The sequence below is a fragment of the Phaethon aethereus genome (genome assembly GCF_964289735.1).
Source record: "Phaethon aethereus genome assembly, chromosome: 1".
Classification (NCBI taxonomy): domain Eukaryota; kingdom Metazoa; phylum Chordata; class Aves; order Phaethontiformes; family Phaethontidae; genus Phaethon; species Phaethon aethereus.
In genome coordinates this window covers 86,059,078-86,084,174 of record NC_138575.1, presented here as the reverse complement: position 1 = coordinate 86,084,174, position 25,097 = coordinate 86,059,078, and the positions used below count along the sequence as shown (strand labels likewise).

The window sequence follows — 25,097 nt, the reverse complement described above, 5'->3', positions numbered from 1 at the left end:
CTTTATAAGATTTTTGTTTTAGAGGGTTGCAAAGTGGAGTTGGCTTTATGGCTGTTCATCAGTTGCCAGTGTAGCTTCCAGATTCCTTATTTCCTATCTTATGTGGCATTTAATCTATACCCAGTTTCCATTACACACAGCAGACAGAAGTCCAGATATTATTGATCATTTTTGAATGACCTCATTGCAGAAGTAATGTTATGGCTAATTATCACTACTTTGGCTTCATCCATGAGGTATAATCTAACTAAAATTACTGTCTTGCCAAGATAAACAAGACCAAAAGGCACTTTTCCAATTCTCATGAACAAGCTGTGACATGTAAATTGTTATACTGCCCATAAGGTGCTCCTCTGACTGAGATTAACATTCCCTAACAGAGTCTGCAGAAGTGGATGGGCATAATTTTTAGTCACTTTGTCTCATGGTCTACTGTATTGTCTTAAAACATAGCTTAAAATGGATTTGTGTTACAAGTACAGGGACCTGCACCTGGGTTGGGGCAACCCCCAGCATCAATACAGGCTGAGGGATGAAGGGACTGAGAGCAGCCCTGCCGAGAAGGACTTGGCGGTACTGGTGGATGAGAAGCTGGACACGAGCTAGCAATCTGCGCTCACAGCCCAGAAGGCCAGCTGTATCCTGGGCTGCATCAAAAGGAGTGTGGCCAGCAGGTTGAGGGAGGTGACTGTGCTCCTTTACTCTGCTCTGGTGAGGCCCCACCTGGAGTCCCGCGTCCAGCTCTGGAGCACTCAGCACAGTTGGACCTGTTGGAACGATTCCAGAGGAGGACTACAAAAATGATCAGAGGGATGGAATACCTCTCCTATGAAGAAACGCTAAGATAAACTCTAGGTTGTTCAGCCTGGAGAAGAGAAGGCTCCAGGGAGACCTTATTGCAGCCCTCCAGTACTTAAAGGGGGCTTATAAGAAAGATGGGGATAGACTTTTTAGCAGGGGCTGTTGCAATAGGACAAGGGGCAATGGTTTTAAACTGAAGAGGGTAGATTTAGATTGGATGGATGTGAGGAAAACATTTGTTATGACGAGGGAGATGAGACACTGGAACAGGCTGCCCAGGGAAATGGTGGATGCCTCATCACTGGAAGTCAGGTTGGAGGGTGCTTTGAGCAACCTGATCTAGTGAAAGATGTCCCTGCCTATGGAAGGGAGGCTGGACTAGATGATTCTTTGAAGGTTCCTTCCAACCTGAACCATTCTGTGATTCTATGGTTGTAAATTGATGTACAGGCATATTTTATTGGAACATATAGTTTTCATAAAATCCAAACGCTTTGCAAAATTGGACAGATTTGAGCAGATCACTGATTTGAAAGAGAATTGAGGAAAAACCTTACAACACTGAATTTTTTTCCCATTTCTTCACCTACAGAATTCAGTGTTTTCTTTTTCTGAAATGAGTTGCTCTTTAAAATAAAATTGTACCACTGTATAGAATCCAAGTGAAAATAGAGACAAACAGATGTAGCCACCCTAAAGAAAGTTTAATTTCTGAAATGTACCTTCCTTCATGGAACATTTAAGTGTTGTTTTTTTATTATTTTGCTTCTTTAAGAATGAAGCTGATTTTTGGAAACTTGCAGACATTCATGAAATAGAACTTTTTATTTCTCTGCATCTTTATCTTTAGAAACGTTGGAAAGCCACCTCCAAACACCTACATATCCATGCTATATTTAAAAATCATCCAAAACCAGCATAAAGAATGGGCAATGGAATTGAAAATGCCAGACAGTTGTGCATACAGACAGGAAAACCGAGTATGTTATAATGGCTGAAAGTATAGACAAGACATACAGTCTATACAATCTACAGTAAGGGAAGAAGAAGCTGTATGGAGAAAAAGGATGGAGTTCTACCCAAGGGATTTCTTCCTTGGACTCTCTGGACTGGCACTCAGGTGTTCCTTTCTACATGCCAGTTTTAGTTTATGTTCAGGCCATTGAGTCAGACATCTTAAGGAGCAGTTTACATCCACATTCAAGCTAAGTAGAATTAATGCTCATGTTCCCATGGGGACAGGGATTGATATTATGACTGCTATTATGTCAAGTAGTTTCATGGGCTATATAAAAAGAATAAGGGATTCGTGTGTCTTTCCATCTGCTCTCCTGCCACCTGTGAGTGCCATCACAGAGGTCAAACACAGTTTGACTTTTAGAGGTCATTTAATGGACATATGACACATCTCACTAGAGATAATACAATTCTATTTGACATTCACATAGGGGAATAAGAGACAAGGATTATACAAAGTATTATTGACAGTTTAATGTGAAATTTGGAAGAGGTAAATTAGTGGTCAGGTCACTACCATAACTTTGGCCCTCATGATTTTAAAAGGGCACAAAACCCAGAGGATTCATGGAATGCAGCATTTCTCTAAAAAATATCAAAGGTCATTGCAAACATGGGCTTTTATGCTAGGCCTCAGATTGTTAACAAATTTAAGGGCAAATCTAAAACTAGAATGTACTTTGTAATTCCTTTCCTAGTAAAAGCACAGAACTGGTCATAGGAAAAGACATGCAGATCTGGATGGTTTTTTGTAAATACAATAATTTCAGTCATTTCTTAGGCATAAAATGTCTGTATTCTTTTTTCGATACCATGCATTGCCAAAGATGATAGATTTTTCACAGAGAAAAGCAATTGCTTTTTGACACAGACCAGTACTGGCATAGTTTGAATTTCAACATTATTCACAAAGTTTGAATGTATTTTGTTTTAAAATATGTGAGTAATTGTAGCACCATGCTAATTTGTTCCCTTCAGCAGATTTTTTTGGGGGAGGAGGTAATATTCTGAAGTAACAGGAATAAATTAAATAATATGATTAATAAATTGTGTAATTTATTAGTTAGAACCTTATTTTTTCTGCATTTCAACAGTTTTAAAAGCAATCTTTTCTATATAAGCCAGTTTAACTCAAACACCGACTGCAGTTTAAATATTAAGATATCATTGGTCATGATCCTGCCCACACAGGTTTGATTTACTCTTTATCAATGGTTACATGCTCTGTAGAGTGTTTGCTGCCCTCAGCAGACTTTATTTTTATTCATATAACTGAGATCTCTAACACATAATTACTCTTCCTCTTGTTTTTCTTTTGTTTTTCTTTTTTTCCTAGATTGAATGCTCAAGTATATCTGACTACTCAGAAAAAATTATCAAGGCCAACCACTTGGACAACAGTAAGGCATATATAAAAAAGACAAGATAACTGTTTAACTTTTTCCGCTTAGTTTGTGTGGTTTATATGCAAATGGTAGTTTTGCATAGTTTACGTACGTAAATACAAAACTAAACACCCCATTCTAGGCACTACAATTCCTTACAGGAGAAGTGACTTCTGCATTTACTTCTAGGCTCACAAATGGGAGCAAATAGAACTCATCAGCGGGCAGTTTGATTTAGCAAAGCAGACAGAAAGGCCCCATATTAGACCTGAACTTTTCAAATTCTGCCATTTGAATTCCACCTTATCTCTTAACTAGAATCACAGACACACACATTCAAATTGAAATAAGGTTCAAAGCAAAAAATATCCCATATCAATATGGATTTTTCACTAAGAGTTTTTTCTGACTTCCAACTTTAAAATTGTTTGGGTTTTTTTTTTTTTAAATTGAAACAGACACACAAATGAATATGTCCAATTCTCAGAATAACAGATAACAGTATCATAGAAAACTTTTTTTTTCTTGAAAGGAAAACTTGTTGAAATTTCCAGGGATGTGAAAACACTTCAATTAAAAAAAATACTAAAAATACCCCTAACTTACTGAAAATGCTTAACAAAAAATAATCTCCAGCAGGCTCTATTTCATGTCTTCAGTCCTCCTCCAAATCACTGCATATAAGATATCTTTGTAACAACCTAATAAATCAGGCTTTCTTTAGCTGAGGCTGTGAGAGTTCTTGTTTACCAGGGCTCTTTGTGAAGAGCTTGCCTTCACTGCAGAGCAGCCTAGGTCATAGCTGGCTAGACTGTATCATTTGCCCGCTCTTTTAGCTGTGTCTGTGCTGTGTGTGCTGGTGCTATGCTAGCACATGTGCAGGAATAGATTTCTGTTCTGGTTTAGATCTGGTCTTTTATTGCTGTCACTGGCAGCTTCTGAGTAACAAGGAGCTGGTAGGGGAGAAGAATTTATTGTACAGTATGCATATTCAAGTGGTATGGTGTGAAAGAAACAGCAGCGACATGGGATGTAAGAGGCCAGCAAGAGTATGCAACTTTTGGTTCAGAAAAAGAAGGAATCAAAGGACCAGAAAATACTCTCCTCTACAGTAGGGATAAGGCACTAAAACAATGAGGTGTTGACCCAGCTTGGTTATCCTGCACTTTTGGTGCAGAGCCCGTATGTTCCCCGAATGGCCTTTCATCAAATAGCTACACAAAGAACATACCATAAATCAATTCACATTTGGATTTCCAGCAACAGGAATTGTGTGTGAAGGGACCATTGCCAGAATAAATAAGAAGGATCCAGTGTGCTCCAGAGGCTGCAGAAGGTATTTATCTCTCCTTCTGCCTCGTGTTTCTCCTAGGAGCAAGTCCTTGGAAAAACTGAGGGGGAAGAAGGAGAGACCCCTCCCCTTTGGCAGGACACTTGCCTGGACAAGTTCAGCAATCTGTCCAACTGCAGTTTGGTCTCCAATACAAACAAATTACACAACTGAGCTAACATTTACACTTACACACTTTACAATGACCCACATTCACTTTTATTTTAATGTAACCAGGTACTGAGTCAAAGGATCTTGTTGCTCATGGAAATTTTTCTTTCCCCCCACACCCTAATTGTTTAGAGAAATGCAGAGTCAGCAAAAGGGGCTGACCCAAGAGAAAACCCACTGTTTCCAGAACAGATACAAAACAGCTGTGTATAGCACAATCTGTTCCCACATGGTGCCTTATGAAGACGTTTCATCAAAGTGAAGGTGGGAGGAACTTGTGCTGCTGCTGCTTACACTGTGACTGTTCTGGGTATAAGCAGAGGGCTTGAAAGTCTGCAGGTGTGTCACTCTGGCAGCTGTGAAGAGTGCTAAAATTCACTCCAAAAGAATTGTGGCAGTGAAAGTTCTCAGGAGAAAAGACAACTAAAGAGAACTCATGGCCAGAGGTTATAGACATGGGGGGTCTTCAGTATAACAACAGATAAGCTATTGAGCTACTGACAGTGAAAGGAAGGAGTTTAAAGAATGGGAAGGAGAAGACAACTCTGCTCTTTTCTAATCAGGTTGCTTTTACCAGCTGATACTTTGTGTTACCCATCTGAATCAGAGTGTTCCCAAGTTCTTAAGGGGCCAGTCTGGATTAAAAGTTTGCTATGCAAATAAAGTGGCTACTGGTTAGAGTAATAATGCATGTATTTTGGAAAGGTGAAACCTCATTTTCCCAGGGCTGAGTTCTAAAAATCACCCAATCCACACTTCCTCTCTTAAACGGCTAACCTAGTGCTAGCTAAATGAAACTACTTTCATTTTCCTCAAACTTAATGTTGACCACTTTCCTCAATAAAAATTGCCATCATTAAAAATTGCCATTTATGAAGAGTAACACAGTAATCTTATCAATTAGTAATGGAAAGTAAAATATTCCCTACTCACTTTATTCCTGAATTTCAAGTACATCAGTTACCTTGTCAAGGAAGAATCCAACCATGAGACTACCCACTGCAACAAAAAATATAAATAGCAGACAAACACAAGCTGAAAATTGTTTGTCTAAAGATTATTTTTTAATACATTTGTAAATAGGAAATATATTTTTAAAAAAGCATGAATGATTGGTGAATTTTGTAGTGATCCTAAAACAAAATTATGGGTTACAACTTAACTAAATATGGACCAGCATTTAATTTTCCTTTAAGCAAAATATCTGCTCTAGTATCAACCATTTATATTAATTGCCTGTTGATTTGCTTTTGCAGTGCATACCCAGTCTCCTGTAAATAGTATACAGTACTGCCAGTAATTTAATGCGCTGTGTTGTCATAGTGTCTCCGAGGATCTGATATTCTACTCCATCAAACTTCTAGCAACCTTTTTAATCTCCTTGAAACTAAAGTAGTGACAAAATACCCGACAGCAATGTTTTCCAGCAGTCACTTTAGATAACTGTGGAAAGTTATGCAAGTCTAAATCAGATAGAAGATTCAGAGTGAGAATGGCAGTATGTTATAAAAGATTCAACCATGAAGCAGAAGGGAATGAAAGACAATTTGTCATGGGAGAACTGTGTTTGTACAAACTTTCTTGCTTGTGTACTGTCAGGCTAGATCCGGCTTTCTCAGTTGAGTCATCTCCCCAGAATTCATGGAAGAAATAAGCCTTAGTTTCTTCATTGTGAAGCTTGCATATGTTTGAAAAGCAGATGAGAATTAGATCCTAGTTCCATAAATATCTAATATCTCAGTGATGAGATCATGTATTTGTAACCCTACAGGGATGTTTAAGGGATTCTAGGTGGATTCTTTGCATTACTTGGTCAATGATCTAGAAATCTTCCAAATTCCAAAGGGCATGTAAAATGAGATCATGCATGTAACAGGTAAGGCCTGTTTTTCTGTTGTTTTTTTAATATGGGTTTTATTTGGTTTGGGTTTAGGTTTCTTTTTTTTTTAATTTTATACTGATACTAAAACTTATGTTTATTATACTTACTGCAAGTAGTTTTAAAATATCATAAAATCCATTGAGTTGCATTTAAGAAGAGAATTATATTGAAAAGGTCAGCCAGTCACCAGTAAGGAACTTAGTCAGGTGTTTTATTATGTGAAACATATTTCTTTGGATTCTTTTTTCAGTAATCACAATATTTAAAGGTAAAGTGGAAGAAGTTGAATTACCTGTGGATAAAGTAGACATCATCATCAGCGAGTGGATGGGTTACTGTCTGTTCTATGAGTCAATGTTAAACACAGTCATCTTCGCACGAGACAAGTGGCTGGTAGGTGCTCTGCATGTCTTACTCCTTGCTGGAGCAATCATCACAAGCTTCCCTCTCCTACTGTCACCATAACAAGACATAGTTACATCTCCAAGTGCCATTGCTTAGGCTTTAACGAAAAGATTAACAAAAGGAATCTTAGTGAAAGAGCTTTTGCTTTTGGTTAACTGCTGGTGAAATTCATATAGACACTATCTAATGACATTGCCACAGGCTGCTTGCTGAGATTAAAGCTGATGTGACAATCTGAAGGAAAACAATAAAGGCATGCAAGGGGTGCTTGTCTGGTTTTTGTATGTGCAGTTCAAAATGTGATGTCTTTGTCAGGTGAATAGATTACGAGATCCATTTCCCCACAATTCATCAACAGAAACCTGGAGGGCTAATGTTTCCAGACCGAGCTGCTTTGTACGTGGTAGCAATTGAAGACAGACAGTACAAGGACTTCAAAATTCACTGTGAGTAAATGCCTAACAGTAACACTTTTCTATGGTTATTTCCCTAAAATATTTGATCTATAGTGGCCTACTGTGATCTCTTCACTGGCAACGTTTTGCAAAAGTCAAAAAATCACACTGACAGGCCAGAATTCCAATATAAACAATGAACACTGAGAAAACTCTGGTGATAAATTCAGGAAACTTGCAGTAATTTAAAGTGCATAAAGGAAAGATGCATGGATAAACTTATGTAGACTTTGCTTAGAGTTGTATTGATACCTCCACCTCTATTTTAAAATGTGGATTTTAGGAGATTTAGTTTTGTTGTTGTTTTGATAAAAACATCATCCTACATAACTGCCATTAAAATTGGTAATATTCTCTTCCCATCCAGATGCTGCGTTTTGTTTTTAAAATAACAAGAACAGAAAAATTAATAAGAGGCAAATGAACTGTAAATGTTAAGAAATAAGCCTAGAAAAAATTATATCTCACTAATAAGCTTGACAAGAAGAAAAAAAATTTTTTTAAACTTTTTGAAACACTTTATGTGAGAATTTTGAAATTAAAAATAAAGATCAGAAATTTCCATTTTACTTCAATATGAAAAAAAGTTCTAAATTTTTTTTTTACTTCATAGATTCATAAAATTGAGTTTTCCTATACATCTAAAATGTTTTTTGTTTTTCCTTGAAGCTTCATTCAATAACTGGTGCTGTTAGTGACCTCTACAGGTCACATAGTCCAGCCTCCTGCTCAAAGCAGGCCAGGTAAAGGTAAAGCAGGTCACCCAGGGCCCTGCCCTAACAGAGTCAAGAGATGGGGGATTCCATAGCTTCTCTGGCCACTTGTTCAAATGCTGAAGCACCCTCAGGAGTAAATACTTTTCTGAATACCAAGTCAGAATTTTCATTGCTGAAACTTGCCTTCGTTGTCCCTTGTCACCTGAAGGGAATCTGTCTTTTTCTTTGTTTCTGTAGCAGCAGATCCCACCATTAGCCTTTGCTGTCCAGGCTAAGCAAACCCAGTTTTCTTGGCCACTCCTCATATGTTAGCATGCGGTTCACTTTCATCACCGGATCATCATACTTCTGGTTCACACTCAACTTGTTGTTCCCCAGGTCACCCAAGTTTGGATTTATTTGGTCATAATAGTTTTGATGAAATGAGTAAGTTCTACATTATTTGACTTTTCTTATTTATTTTTTTTTCTTTTTTGACTTCTATTTACTTTTCAGAGCTGGTCAATTTAACTTAAAGGCATTTTCCATTAAGGGGGGCAAAAAAATCACAAAATTCCTAAGCAGTTTTATTAATTAAGGATACATGCAAAAGCTTGGGTAAAATTAGTGGGTTCAGTCAACCTTTAAATGAAAATGCCTAACTCCTCATTCCTTGTCTCTCAGCTCCTCTCAGAAAATAAAGTTTGGTGTTTCTGTAATCAAATTAGTGCCAGTACACAGAACTTCCAATGGCTCAAAACTGCCATTTTGGGTGAAAAACAAGCCCAGGGGCAGTGACAAGAAGTCTGTGTAGGTGCCAGGGAGAATTGTATCTACTCCCCAAGCACAGCCTAAATTTTTCTCCTCAGTTATGAGATGACCTTGACAGCCAAATTCCTTACAAAATTCACAGATTCAAAAGGATGTATGAGGCATCCATTCTGTAAAGGAATAAAAGCCATTTTGGCCTAATGAAATCCCTTATGCCTTCTTTCACCTTGCTTTTTAACCCCTTCTTTTCTATACCTTGAGCCTTTTTCTTTTCTCACAGGCAATACACCTATTTTAAACTCATTTATTTTTTCATAATTTTAAAAAAAATGTTTCGGATCTTTTTGTCTTTTCAAATGCTGTTTTCCTTTAAGACACTTTCTTTTCTGATTTCACCTCTGATTAAAGTAAATACCTTCCCCCCTCACTTTTTATACCTCCATGTCTTCTTCAGTTAGTCCACCTCACTACCTGTCTGCACCACCATCTTGTCTCTCTTTTCAGTTTATAAATCCTTGATGGTGCCTCTTTACATTTCATTTTTTCATCTTTCTTTCTTTTCTCTTGAGGTTGATAGAGTCTTGCCTTCATATGAGACGCAGGGCTGAGCATTTCAAAGGGCACTCAAGAACCATCATATTGATTAAAAAATAATGCAATATGACGTTTCAAAAAAAATCTGACTTCTGATTTCTCAAACTTTATTAATGCTACAGACTGCTGCTATAGTAAATTACTCAGATTTCCTGGAAAATGTAAAACATATAATTTTACTTTTAACTCCTGCGTCTCTGTCTAATATAGACTGTAGCATATATTTCAAAGGCATGCCATGTAGGCTGAAGTACATCAAGTGATGGAGGCCCCAACCCCAACAACTGTTAATAAATTGTTCTTTTAGGGTTTCCTAGTTAATCTTTTCTGAGTAACCACATAAAAACATATGGCTTCTATAAATATAATCTGAAGTTCCCACATGCTCATGGTGCCTGAAATGAATGTTTTCATCACCAGCTCTCCTGAAATATTGAGAAACTCACAGCCCAATAAAGAGATAACATTTCAAATAACTGCTTATATCCAGATTTGTTCCAACTTAGAAATATGCAGATTTTTTTGCTCATACTACATTTTTAATCATATCATTTCAATCTGGGAATACCAGTAGCTCAAATGCTTATGCTCTGAAAAAAAAAGACATTTCAAACATGCTAACTATTGCTGTTTATCAGTTTACCTTGCTTGTATTCAAACAACCTTTTAAAAAGTTCACAGTATTCAGTTTAGACTTTCAGATGGAGCACTGAATGCACCTTGACTCATATGATTCATAAGACTAAGGTTTCACCTTTTTTGGAGGTTTTTGTTTTCATTTTGTTAAACAATCATAAAAGCAAAGCCAGTGTACTTCTCAATGTTTTAATTTTTGTTTTGTTCAAGGGAAAAAAAAAACTCAGCAGATAAGAAGGAAGTAAAAATAAAACATAACATAACATAATATAATATTACCAGAACAATCAGAAGACAGTTCAAATATAGAAGATCAGCAGGAATTTTAAAGCTTTTAGAAAGTGGACATTTTGCTTTTTTGTCATGCTGTACTTGCAGACTAAAACTTGGATGCCCCAAATATTGAAACACACCTGTAATTCTACTCCTGTCAGTAATTCACTTGCTGAAACTAAGACAACTTAAATATTTAAAAGAGCATGTAAACTGCTGATTGAATAGCAATCTATAAAAAAAGGAAATATTAACCAGAATGGATAGGAAAGGATAGAATAATCTTAGCAGATCTTCCCAAGTCTCAACCTGACATATTATATGATTTTGAGCAACACTGTGAAATGTCTAAAGCCATGAAAATCATTGACAAATCTCATATAACACAGTTTTGGGTACACCAAATAACAAGGGCCAATTGTTCAAAAATGTACACTGAGGGGTTATTTTGACACAACTGCATTATATCTGTAAAATGGCAATGATGATATAGACAAGTGGGGCAGGGAGCAAAGAGCTAAAGAGGAGAGCTGAAAGGGGATTGTAGAAATTCTTTCAAATGCTTTGAGAAACAAAAAATATTTTTATTATTACTGCTAATCTTTGACACATCCATTTGCATTGACAGGGTGGGAGAATGTGTACGGCTTTGACATGACCTGTATTAGGGATGTTGCCATGAAGGAGCCTTTGGTGGACATAGTAGATCCAAAGCAAGTGGTGACCAATGCCTGTTTAATAAAGGTTTGGTAATTCCAAATATACCTAATTATGAATGTTTATACATAACTGTAGGATTCTTTGGAGACCTGCTGCTTATGTTTTCCTACTATCTTTGTATGCTTCTCACTAGCTGCAGAAGCCATCATCATAAAACGCTATCACACTAAAAAGGAAAATCGTGCAGTTTTAAATTAGTCAATACTAGCATGTTGCATATGACCAATACTGTCACCTGAGCTAAGCATAAAGATTAATACCTTAATCACTTACGGAATACCAAAAAGCAAGATGCTCCTTGTGACTCTGTACTCATCTGGCTATTGCTAACTGTAACTTAAGACTCTTACAAATTACACGTTGTAAATACTGGATAAATAGAGACATGGTGTATTTAGATATGAATTTTAATTGCCCTACCTTCTTGTAAATAGAGGTTGGAAATTACTAATGGAATGCTGCTGAGGGGTAAATTAATTCTGTTTGCAGTAAAAAAGACTGAAGCATCAGTTTCTGAATTGGTCAGCTCTGATGAAATAACTCTAATTTACTCCAGAGCATGAGATCAGAATTGGAACCTAATTTATTTGTGTAATTCCTATTTCTTAGCCATATCCAGAATGTTACTGTGCTCTCTCCCAGCCCCAAAATCTGCAACCAGAGGTTAGCTTGTACCCTGTTCTACATATAAGACAGAATGGTCACTACTCCCTGTTCACAAGACCAGGTTAAGAATCCATAGCCTGCAGGAACACATGAAAGCTCTAAAATTCCTTCCATGTGAAGGAATCCTTTTCATGTGGAACTACTGTCATGAATAAGGCTGTCCACATCAATAGCAGTGGTAAGATCAGATCCACAATTCCAAGAGTGTGCTTACTTATCCCAAAGACTGAGTTCTAATTTTTCCCTTTCACTTTTTGCCAGTAACAAACACAGCATTAAGTATTCCCATATGCAAAAAGGAAAGACATACCTTAGTCTGCAGAACCTTTACTGAAAGCAGCAAAAAGGAGCAGAAGTAGAAATTGTGTGAGTATGTATGCATGCACGGTCCAACAGCACTGAGAGGAACACAAGATGGTTATGTCTGAAAACAGCCTAAGCCAGAGCAATTTAAAATTGCAATATGCACAAAATAAACAGCTATTTAGACTGCATAAAATATGTCCAGAGAGTGAGAGATCAGGTGGCAAAATGGGTTACCTTCTCTGGAATAAAAAATTATAAGAATTGCATGCCCTTAAATGAAGTGCAAATCTAACACTTTATTTAGAAGTTCTTTGAAAGTAATTTGGTTTAAGAAGACAGACAAAATTTTTCAAACTGTTCCTATTCAGGAACACAGCCTGACATCTTTCATCCATAACCTGGATGGTGCTTTACCATGTAATGGCACCTTGGGAGCAAAGCAGGTAATAACTACACAAGCAGAAACCACTCTCCGTTCCAGAAACTGTCCCGAATCTCACAAACTGATCACTAAAAAAAGAGAAAATTGAAAATGAAAGGCAGGAAGGAGGGAGGTTTTTGTTCAAGGTAGCAATATGGAAATAAGAAAAATTGAGGCTGCATTTTTTTAATTTAATTTGTTTTGCACATGATTTATTTATATAAAGTGCATATCTTTGATCCTGAATCACAATATTAGCCTAAGAAAACATTTGAGAATCAACAAAGCAATAATGTTTAATTATTCAAATGTTTTTTATATATATTTCCAGATGGCTAATTCAGATTATTCAGTTTATTCATATTAGATTCACAAAGGTATTTTTTAGGGGGGGTATTCAACTCAAAACCAGCTAACTTAGGATGCCTACCTAGGCAGGTAGGTCTGTGTTTCCTGTATGTTAGTTAGTAGATGGACTGGTCACTAGATGCATTCCTAACATACCAGTCAGAGCCCTGTGCTTCTGCAGTTATTTCAATTCCGAATTTAGATGCTCTGAATTGTTCTACAAAATCAGCAGAATAAGACATCAGCCCCTGCATGCTATGTAACCATGACACTTATCTAGAATGCTGGAGACTTGAGTAAAATTTCCTCATTTGTACTTTTCAGGAATTGGATGTAATCCAAGTCTTGAACCCTTCAGGGAACTCTAGCTACTAAGCCCCAGGTGCACTAGGAGTGGTACATGCAGGGAATACAGCATCTTCTCTATTGTGGAAGCAATTTGCTTTTGAATGGTCTCTTAAGTATATCCCAGGAGCACAGGAATTTTCCTAGCAAGTAGGAGTCCTCTGTTTGAATTCCAAACTAAATTAGCCAGGGAGGGTAGTGGGACCAAAGCATCTTCAGATCACCAGAGTCAATAACTGATCTCAGGAAAAGTGTACAAGTGTCTGTCTGAGGACCTACTGCTTTCAGTAACATTGCCTGAAAAAATAGAAAAGTTTGTTTCAAACTTAGTAAACAGCTGTGTTTTCTTCTCTGATCCCCTTGCGTGTTAGAGAAATACAAATTGCTTTGGGTTGACCCAAAACATTTTCTCCATGTTAATTTTGTGTCAGTACCAGAGACTACTGTTCACACAGCTGTAGAAAAAGTTGCAATGAGAATGGCAAAAACTCACAAAACCAAACAAAAATTAAGAACATAACATACATTCATTCTTGAGCCCATGTGAACCTCATGCAGTTCAACAAGGCCAAGTGCAAGGTCCTGCACCTGGGTCAGGGCAATCCCAAACACAAATACAGGCTGGGTGGAGAATGGATTGAGAGCAGCCCTGAGAAGGTCTTGGGGGTGTTGGTTGATGCTGGTTGGGTGGTGTTGAAGCTCAATGTGACCCAGCAATTGTGCGCTTGCAGCTCAGAAAGTCAACTGTATCCTGGGCTGCATCAAAAGAAGCGTGGCCAGCAGGTCAAGGGACGTAATTCTCCCGCTCTGCTCCACTCTTGTGAGACCCCACCTGGAGTACTGCGTTCAGATCTGGGGCCCCCAGCATAAGAAGGACATGGACCTGTTGGAGTGAGTCCAGAGGAGGGCCAAAAGATGATCAAAGGTCTGGAGCATCTCTCCTATGAAGACAAACAGAGAGAGTTGTCGTTGTTCAGCCTGGAGAAGAGAAGGCTCCAAGGAGACCTTATAGGAGCCTTCCAGTACCTAAAGGGGGCCTTTCTTGTAAGAAAGCTGGAGAGGGACTTTTTACAAGGGCCTGTAGTGATAGGACAAGGGTTAATGGCTTTAAACTGTAAGAGGGTAAGTTTAGATTAGATATAAGGAAGAAATTCTTCACTATGAAGGTGGTGAGACAGTGGAACAGGTTGCTCAAAGAAGCTGTAGATGCCCCATCCCTGGAAGTGTTCAAGGCCAGGTTGGATGGGGCTTTGAGCAACGTGGTCTTAGTGCAAGGCATCCCTGCCCATGGCAGAGGGGTTGGAACTATATGTTCTTTAAAGTCCCTTCCACCCAAAACTGTTCTATGATTCTATGATTCTATGAAGACGCCACATCCAGTTTATAATAAAAGATACTGTTGGACTTTCCTGAATAACCTCCCCTATCTAGCCACAGAGAAAGAACAAAAAAAAGAAATAAATCTACTTTAAATCTACTTTTATGCTCCCATTTGTCCCACACTTCACTTTCCAGGAAGAGTTCAAAGCTCCTGCATGTCACACACCACTTTAAGATTAATACAGTTTAATGCTACTTAAAGCACAAACTGCCTTCCCTGCACAAAAAAAAAAAAAAGCAACATTATTGTTTATCAGAGAACATGGCATAATAGCAAAAAAAACATTGACCCATATGCTCAAATATCCAGTTCTTTGAGAAATTTCCACTGTGTTGGAAATACCGTGATTCACCTGTACGAAGCCTTATTTCAAAGGACGTGCCCTATTTTCTGCAAAAAGGTGATGTTTCTGAGAGACATCCAGCCACATAGGTGACGTACTTGTCTGTGAGCTCCAATGAGTCTGATGTTCTTTTCCCATAGTAACCTTGACACATGGGATTTAGGACATTCCTTATGAGACTTTTCTCTTGCTCCAGTGCAACTTCCATGAACTCCCTAATCACATTCCTTTCTCCCAGCTTCTCCTAAAGTAAAGCAAAAGGCACCTATGCCACTCATTTTCCATCTTTCTTCAAACACTGCTTTTTTTAAATTCATTTTTCTTCTCTGCTCTTTTTGACACATGAAAATCTCCGTTCCCTTTCCTAAGTGACTTGCCCTGTCACTCTTTCTGTTCCAGCAGTTCTCCCCACAGTCTTTCCTTTCAGCATCCTCAGATTTAACTCTGCCTATCCCCATCCCCCCTACCCCCCCAAAAACCCCCAAAACATAAAACCAAACAACACCTACTAATTTTCAGACATTTTCTTCCCTGCAAACAGGAAAAGATGGCAGAAGAGGGGCACTGGCAGGAGGCTGAGATCCCTGTTATTTCATCTAATAGAAAACCAATATATGCTGCAATATCTAGTTAAAACTATTTCAGATACTCCATTCTTCCTTTCACTGCTCCCCTGAAACTCTCAGAATTTAATGATGTTTCTTCTCTCCCCACATTAATACTGTTGATTCTCTGCACTCTTTAAAAAAAATTAAAAAGAAAAATAATTTTATTTTGGAAAAGTGAATGTGTTTTGGGGACTGACTATTGCATTCAGTGCTCCCCTCGTATCTGGTATGCATGTGTGCAACTGACAATATAGGTCATTTTCTCAACACTTGACAGAAAAGAGGGTTTGGCCCTTTCTCCTTTCCCTAGCAATTAATTTTACTTCTCAGCCTTCAGATCAATCCTTTTCCTGAAGTTGTTTGTACCAATGTTGCCTGTCCTCCAGGTTCTACATCAGTTCAACACCTTTACCTGCTGTGATTAGCACTGCCTTCACCACCGCATCCTATGTTGGGGTGACCATTTCCCTCTTTGTCCAAACCAAGACAGACGGTGCAGTGGGAGAGAGGAAGGGGGGAAAACCCCAACCCCAAATCCAAAACAAACAAACAAACAAACAAAACCACCAAAACCAAACATTCACTGAGATTTGAATCTTTAACTTATCTCCATGCTCACACAATCCTAGCTGAGTAAGCTGGGAAGGAAAGAGGTGCAGTGGCACTTGAGAAGCAACCTTAATAATGATCTACATGAGGAAACAGGTCAGGCAGCAAGTCAGCATTTTTCCCATCAGCAAACCTGATTCAGGGCTGTTTTCTGTCATTATCAGCTAGGGTGATACCATTCAAGTAAGAAATACATAGCAGCTGGCAACACTGCATCTCAACCTTACTGGCATTATCCCTGTGATTCTAAATGATCTTTCTATACATTATTTGCTCAGTCCTAAAGCAATTTGTGCCACAGGACAGCCCAAGAACCATTCTTTATGCAGCGAATGTAAAAACTGGACCTCTATCTATCTCTCTGCAACAGGGACATATAGCATGGGATGTCTCATGGTCTTTCATGCAGTCAACCACACTCTGGACCTCCTTATTTAGCTGGTAATTCTGACATTTTTATTGTTGCTCAGCTTAACATGTTTTATTTTACTAGTATAATTAAGAGCTGTATTTTGATCAGATCCCTGCTTAACTATGCCCATTTTGTTGTTGTTTTTGAAATCTGAATGAAATCTGGTAAATCGTGACTTTTCCACTTATTTATGCAAAGATAGAATTTGTCCCCTGTGCTGTAATTAACATTCCATGAGCAGTGACATTTAATATAAGAATATATAGTAGCCAGAGTACGATTCAAAGAGATCACTAAAACAGGATCAGGCCAGTCTCGAAACTATATTAATTAATAAAGCAGCTCACCTTTGTCTCCTATCTGGCATAGTAAAAATAAGCATGTTTCTGTCCTTAAAAAAAGACTGCAAAAGTGACCACCATTTTATCCAGCACATCTGTTCAATATTTCTGAGACATTTCCTCTAACTTCTCTAATAAAAATATTTCCTAATGCTTTGGATTCCACTTTATCCTGCAGACCCAACACAGCTCAGATAGAGGGAACCGCAGTGGTACCAAAGCCACCAAAAATTACAGAAAACTGCAGCGATAGCCACCAGTCCAGTCTAGCTTGTCAAAGCAAATTTTGCAAGCTGCTGTGGAAGTCTGTCAGGAGTCTTCAGAAATTCTTATTCCTAGTATGCTTTTTTTCTTTTTACCTTCATTTGAGGAAAAAAAGTAGATTTTAAGGCTATCCCAGCTTTAAATGACCACTTGTAGGCATGGGTTACTTGTAAGCACTAGTGACTCAGGGTGCCATTACAATGTAGTAGAATAATTTTCATTATGCTTGTTATTCTTGAATATTGCTAATCAGACAGGCCAAAACTATAGCTTGCTTAAATCATCTCACTAGAAGTTTTCTAAGTCTCAGAATCACATGATATGAGATGCAAAGACATCAGTAACTGAAATATGACTGCATCTTTTGATATCTATTTTTGCAGACTTCTTTTAGAGTATAGAATGCAATTGCTAAAAGGGCCTTCTGTTGTGCCCTAAAAGAGCCCTCTAATGCACATTCTAGATTCTGCTCTCCATTTTTGCAGTGATTCTGAAGTAATGCTGGTGAGGTCAGTGATATGATTCCTGGCTTATGTTGGTAGAGTAGAGGAAATGTGGATTTCTGCCTACAAAGCTTCTATTTCTCCATATGTAGGAGCAGTTTTGTTGTTAATACTGACTTTCTGAATAATAGAGAGAAAAATATTTTGGGGGTATCTGGCTCTTGCCAAATACGCCCTGACAAGGATGATGAGGACAGATACACTTAGGAGGATATCAGAAAGTGCATTGATATGAAACATTTCCCATAATATTAGAATACAATTAATAATATTTCAGACTTAGTATCCTCCCTATCATGACTACAAGTTTTGGCAACAATCCAGATAAAAGCAATAACTAGCTGGGAAAATTGGATCCATCTAAAAAATTCAGTTTAAGCCTTGAACAGTAAGATTTAAATATTGATGTAAATAAGCAGTCTTGGAGACTACATTGTTGCTCCCAACTACTGCAATCAAGCCATAGTACGATTTACATGATTTGCTTCTGTCTGGTTCAAGAGTAAGATCCCTGTGCTTACTATTTGGAATCGGTTATCTGACACAGGACTAGAAAGCATTATCAGCAAAAAGAAGGCCTTTGTCATACCTCAAATGTTTTGACTGCTTGACAGAGTCAAAGCACATTTCCTTCCAGAGATGCTCAAACAAATCAGAAGTTTATTTTTATTAAAAATGCAACTCTGCCATCTTTCCTCATGCTAACAGTCCCTGGTGATGAAAGGTCTTAGAACTGAGACCTCTATCTCCATTTCATTTTCACGTTTTTATCTTGATTTCCTCCAGCTCCCACAGCCCCTCCCTGCCATTCCCAAGGACACACACTCTTCTATGAGTGGCCTCTCCTATCACACTCTGTCAACTTAGTCAGATGACTGGATACTTTGTTGATGATTTGATATATTCAAATGTGTCATTGATTTTTTACAGTGTAAAAGGGCTGCCAGTTTTCTTTGTTGCAATCATCAAATAAAATGCTTTAAGTACATCACTTAACACTTACCTTAGAGTCACAGACATCTGCATGTAAATGTCTTTTTCTTTCTCCATAAAACAGGAAGTAGATATTTATACAGTGAAGGCTGAAGAATTGGCATTTACTTCTGCATTCTGCCTCCAGATTCAGCGTAATGATTACATTCATGCCTTGGTCACCTATTTTAATATCGAATTTACAAAGTGCCACAAGAAGATGGGATTTTCTACAGGTAATCTGTATTTCTTTTAATTTCATTTCTGTTGCTATTGGTATATCAGTGCTACTGGCTAGATTGTACATGAAAGTTTACTGCACCACCAGGTTTGAATTTCAGTGATAAAAATTATTGTCATTTTGGGGGAGGTGAGCAGGGTGGGGAAAGGACAACTGTTTATAGGAATTCTGCAAAAATAGAGGCAGGATTTCACAATGGCTACCAAGCTTAGAGCTCAGCAGGAATTATGACCCAGGAGTTTATGCCCATCACCAGTTATATCTAAGTCCTGTCTCAAGTTTCTCAGATTAGACAGGGAATTGTCAGTTCAGTGAGATACAGGAGCTCTGCATCCTAGTTTCCCCCAGATCCAAAACACAACAAAAGCTCTTGCTTGTCTCAGAGTCTAGAACAAAAGCATTGTTTTTTTCCAAGATATAACCACACACATACTGCTTATGTAAATCGGCTCTAACAACCCAAATGTGAAAGTCTAATTTACCTTGGTGAACAGATATTTAAAGGAATAACTCCATTCCTGCAAGGTATTGTTTACCAGAGTGAATAAACCAGCCAGTGTTAGAAAAAATGTAAAAACCTCTTGACTGCTTTAATGACAAGAACAACAAATTACAGTTGGTGCTAGCTGCACTTAGCACCATTACACAACTCAAACAGGTGTAAATAGGACATGATATAAGTTAAATATGATTAGAAATGTCTTTTTTTCTTTCTTCACAGGAGCTCTCAACCCTTTACATGAGATTCAAAGCTCAAAGTTATTTGTTAAAATGCTTATTTATATTTGATTCTAGAAGTATAACCCTATGGATGATGTTATTTGATACCTCATATTCTTAAGTTTTTCAGTAACTGTGTTTCCCTTGTCATTCTATGATGGTGTTTACAGGATAGTTTTCCGCACCATGATAGGCATCAGTATGTGCTGGGAAACAGTATAGCTAGGGAGACATGAACAATCTGTGAGGCACTGCAGTGGTATCCTGAAGTGCTAATATTTCTGAATTCATGCTGAACAAAATTATCTAAGGTGGAAAAAAGTTTATGTTTTAGGCATTTGTTTTTTCCACAGAAGGCTGTTTTTTTCAGCAGAAGGTAGCCCATTAATCTTTCCTAAAAGGTAATATAGTCAAACCTCCAGTTTTCTGTAAAAAATAGCTTTGAATGAAGGGTGTAGTTACTGTGTTGTGATGTTAACTGAAACCTACCTTAGTAAAGGAGTTCTACCTATATTACCAGAACTACATGAAAGGTCTTTTATATCATTAAGAATGTGGCTTCATCTGCAAAGGAATAATGGGACGTGTTTTGGTTTTATGTGTGCATATGAACATACATGTTTTAAGAAACATCTGTTGAATAGATTAGGACATCTATTTAACGTTTTCCAGTCAAATGTGTCCCATCGCAAATCTGGCCCTCAAACATAGCCATTCTTTGCTTGATTCTTAGACATCCTGGTGAATAGGCATCAAAAGTGGCAAGGATAAGGACCCATTATGTTATTGCAAGGAGTTGCTTGTCTGCAGAGTAGACATAGACTTGCTCCAGTGTCAGTATAGCACAAGGTGGCTGGAATAAGGATTTTCTTGACTCTTCTTGCCTCTTGGGTGTATGGAATAAAGAAGGCTCACTCAGGCACTTAGACAGAAAATGTTCTATAAGACCACCACAGGTGGACTTAGCTTCCCTTAGCACATAGCAAGTGAGAACTTGAGGAAGGAGAGAGGTTAAACAGTATTAGAGAGAAGAGGCTACATTTGGACAAAAGCCTAGGGTAGATACCAACCTCTTCTTACAGAGCGGTTTTTACAGACCCACCTCAACTTGCAAGTGTATGCACAAGGTATTTTGTGCCTACTTGTCATGAAAAAGAGGGGAAAGGAGGAGATTTCTGAACCTCTATCAAGAACAAGGTTCATCAGCAGTGCCTGAAAACCTACCTTCTCTAAACTATCTGTAGTTCCCACAAGCTGCTACTTCATAGGTCCTGAATGCTTAGTCATACACTCTCATTCTAGGATCCCTTCAGCGTTGATGACTTGCCCTTTCTCACCATTCGTTCTGCAACTAGAGCTCTTAAATGCTGGCAGTTCAGCCTCCTTAGCGACTTGCTTGGAGAGGCTTCCTATGTCTCCAAATTCTGTCTCCTGTCACTTGGAAATTTGTTTTCAGTTAGAAATTTTAACGAGGCATGTCCAAATGGAAAACAGATTCTGGATCTGAAATACATTGCTGAAATCCAAGAAGACCGCTCCATTTAGCAATTGAGATTAACAGTCATTAAAACTGTCTAGATACATAGGCAGAAATTATCTGGTAAAATACTTTTCCTTTGGCAGATATCAGTTTACCAACACAGTTTCTGACAAAAGTTTGTTTATTTCAGTCTTTTGATTCTAGATTTTTGGAAAAAAAGAACTCTTAAATATTCCTGTCCTGAAAGTTTTTTTGAAAAAGCTTCATTATTTCCCCAATCACAAACGATTTCTAAGGCCAAATATTCTTTGAAACATTGATGTTGAAATTAAATGAGATCATTGTTTTATTGAACAGTTTTAAGATATTATTAGCATGATGCAATACAATGGGCCCATGCCTGCATAAAAAAATTGATTGGGGAAACAAATAGAAGAAAAATAAATTTATCAGTCTCTTTTGCCAGGTCAGGAAGTCTCTGAACTTGTACAGCTATTCTTAGATTCATAGCTGTTCTTAACTGCAAGAACGCTAGGAACAAGAAATAACCAATGCAAGTTCATTAGGCACTGATCAAAGATTTGAATTTAAATCAGAAATTAAAAAAAACCAAGTAAAATAAAAACCTGAAATAGCAGAAGGTCATCAAAGTGATTCTGCTAAGCAAGACCAGAAATTAATTTGTCCATCTCTGGCAAATTGTCCACAGCATATGCCTTTAAAACATCTAAAAACGGGTCCAGGTGCAAGTGCCCTCTCCTCCTGAAAACTATAAAATCTGCTGTTCTGGGATCATGTGTCAAAGGTTTCATCTGTGTTATTGTCTCTTCTCCCAAGTTACAAGTGATAGGACAAGAGGAAATGGCCCAAGTTGCACCAGGGGAAATTTAGATTGAATATTAGGAAATATTTATTCACCAAAACAGTTCTCAAGCATTGGAATAGGGAAGTGGTTGAGTCACGATCCCTGGAGGTATTTAAGAGACATGTAGATGTGGTGCTTAGTAACATGGTTTAGTGGTGGACCTGGCAGTGTTAGGTTAACAGTTGGACTTGATGATCTTAAAGGTCTTTTCCAACCTGAATAATACTATGATTCTGTGATTGTGATTGATTAACAATTTTTTATGAACCTTTCTTTCATGGTTTTGTGTAATTGTTTTTTGAACTAATTTAGATTTCTGACTTTCAAAGCAGTTAGTAGTAAAAATTTACCCATGGAAAATTGCCTGTCAAGCCCAGTAACACCCTTTGTGGAATGCTTCTTGCTCGGTGTGATTCACATCTGACATATTCCAGTAAAAAACAGAAGACAACCCACTGACAGTCGATAGGATTGTGTTGTTGTAAAGCCTGTTTGCTAATATAGTATATAAGTTTTATATATATATATATATAAGTTAAAGCATTCTATGAGAAGAAAGACTTTTTTCAGTTGTTCCTAAGTCTTAATTTGATTTGTAAGACAAAGATGAAATTTCTATATATAATACCCATATATATTTTTTAGCACCTGATGCTCCCTATACTCATTGGAAGCAAACTGTCTTCTACTTAGAGGACTATTTAACTGTGAGACGAGGAGAAGAAATCTATGGGACTATATCCATGAAACCAAATGCAAAAAATGTGGTGAGTCAGCATCACTGATTCTAATTCCAACTCTGATCACAAACTATAACCAACAGTAAATAAAATGCTTATAAGTAAAACAATGACCATGCTAAAGGCTCTAAAATCATGTTTATTAGTGAGAGCTCTAGTCACAGCTTCACCAAAGCTGGTGACAGCAATGATAATGCAGTGCTCATGTTACAGAAGTCAGCCTGCAAACAAGCTAGCATGGGAAGGAAGAAATTATTCAAGTACACCCCCAAGTCAGCTGCCCTCTGCAATCACCTTGGCTCGCCTTTTGTGACACAAGTAGGCAAGAGCATCTTCATACTGTCACTAAAATCAGTCGTAAGATCACTTCTGTCAACACAGTGTGATCAAAAGTAAGTACTTCAGTTCCACATCTATAGCCAGATTTCCCACTCAATGACCAAGAATTCTACTTTAGGAAATTAAGTAACAGATTTCAGCTGAATGTCTGTATGAACTCAAAGATCAAATGTACTTGAACTCACTAATCAAGTGATATGGTTGTTTAAAAATTGTGGCTTTCCACAGAAAATACAGATGTTTTATTTAAGACTAAAGCTAAAGCATGATGGATATCACACTGTCATGACTGGTGAAAACTTCCTCAATTTCTCTGGTATGGGCTGAATCCCTCACCAAGTATGTCAGCGCTTCTTTTAACTCGTATGGACACTATGAGACATGGTCTGATGGACAATCCATGTCTGTATCGAAGAGCAAGACATGAGAAGTATGGCTTCTGGGAGGAGCAGTGGCACCATTTTCTGCCAGAAACTTTGTGCAGAATCTATTTGTTTTCTATTACAACATACAGCCATTAAAATAACCTGGTTATAATCTGTCCATGCAATTGTTGTAATTGTTGAAATACTGCCTTTGTTGACTGCAGCAATTCTTAACATTAATTTAACATTGCATTTGCATTACTTTTTTGTACCAAATACAGATTGGATATGGTTTTCATAGTAGTGTTGGGGGGAGAAATAAACACAACATAAACTTGGCATGAAAACAAACACATTCACTCCTGAAGCTACCACTTGCTGTGAAAGTAGATGAAAATAGTCTGTGTCCCACCTTTATGTTGTCCTTTGGGGACTGGAACGTTTTCATTTGGGTTGAAGTATCAATTTCCTTTTGAGTAAAAAATGAAGAAAATATTTCAAATTTGTTTGCACAGCAGTAAACACCTGAATGAAGATTTAGGTGCTAAAATTAAGACAGACACCACCTTGGTTCAAAAGGATTTGTTAGTGCTTTGTTCTTCTGAAACAGGAAGTCTTTCAAAAGCTTGTAGAGAGACAGCTTTGTTTTGTAGGGCTATATAGTTCCTCTTTCCAAAAAACATGTCATTATAAGATAAAGAATGACTGAGGGCTTCTCTACAATGGGAAGTTTACTAGATCTGTTCTGAAATAAATCCTAGTGTGAAAGCCCTTTACCTTAGATTAAGAGCATCTTAATGGAGGATACCTTAAAAAACATTAGAGAATATGTATGATAGCACAGCATTTCAAAAGCTTCCTAGTTGTAACCAGGCCACTAACTCAGCCTTAACAAGAATGCACAAATATGCCCTAGACATAGATTGTGTGGTGAAAGCTCTTACACATCATATATCTTGCTTTTTCAGTGTTAGCAAAATTTAAAAACAAAAGAAGTTAGATCTATCTCTTGAATCTGCAGGTCTTTTCAACCTGAGCAATGATAACTGAATTCATACACTAACTTACAGTCTTACTTACATGTTTCATTTAAATCTTCTTACAGCGTGACCTGGATTTCACAGTAGACTTGGATTTTAAAGGACAGCTGTGTGAAATGTCAGTATCTAATGACTACAAAATGCGCTAGCAAGAAACCTTTCAGCAAGATGAAAAGGAGAATTTTGTCAAGTCCTGAACTGCTGAACTTCAAGCTAGGAACAACAGTTCACAAGATTATTATATTAAATGTTTACTCTGATGGAAAGTGGTAACCTGAGCCTTCTTGCAGACAGTACAAGGGGCTGGGATCCCACTGTACAGTATACAGAATTGTAGCTTTTGTCAAACATATAGGAAAAATAGGCAACCGTCTTTAGTGTCCTGGTGAACTTTAGGGTGGCAGAAGATGCTCATACAAATTGTACTACTTACTGTGAATTTCTGGTTCTTCCAAGCTTTGCATGTTAAAGATGATTCTGGAAGTTTTCTCACTATGAAAGACCACTATAGCACATTACTGTGACAGTATTACTGGACTTATATTCAATATAAATGAATATATAGAGAGTACATGAGAAAAAAATGTCATTTCATAATAGGAATTTGGCTTGTGATTATTTAATTCTCATTATGCAGTTACAGAAAGATAATG

At 37.6% G+C, this 25,097-nt stretch overlaps 1 protein-coding gene across 1 annotated transcript in view; it reads left to right on the top strand.

Moving 5' to 3' along the window:
* Positions 1-24,593, top strand: part of PRMT8 (protein arginine methyltransferase 8) — a gene marked incomplete at both ends in the record, with an annotated part of 83,398 nt that extends 58,805 nt beyond the window's left edge. Inside the window, 7 exons of the mRNA XM_082003525.1 lie at positions 3,155-3,218; positions 6,837-6,979; positions 7,350-7,437; positions 11,044-11,159; positions 18,740-18,890; positions 22,606-22,727; positions 24,510-24,593. Of these exons, the coding sequence (XP_081859651.1) occupies positions 3,155-3,218; positions 6,837-6,979; positions 7,350-7,437; positions 11,044-11,159; positions 18,740-18,890; positions 22,606-22,727; positions 24,510-24,593 (768 nt within the window). The remainder of the gene's footprint in view (positions 1-3,154; positions 3,219-6,836; positions 6,980-7,349; positions 7,438-11,043; positions 11,160-18,739; positions 18,891-22,605; positions 22,728-24,509) is intronic.
* Positions 24,594-25,097: the final 504 nt, after the last annotated feature.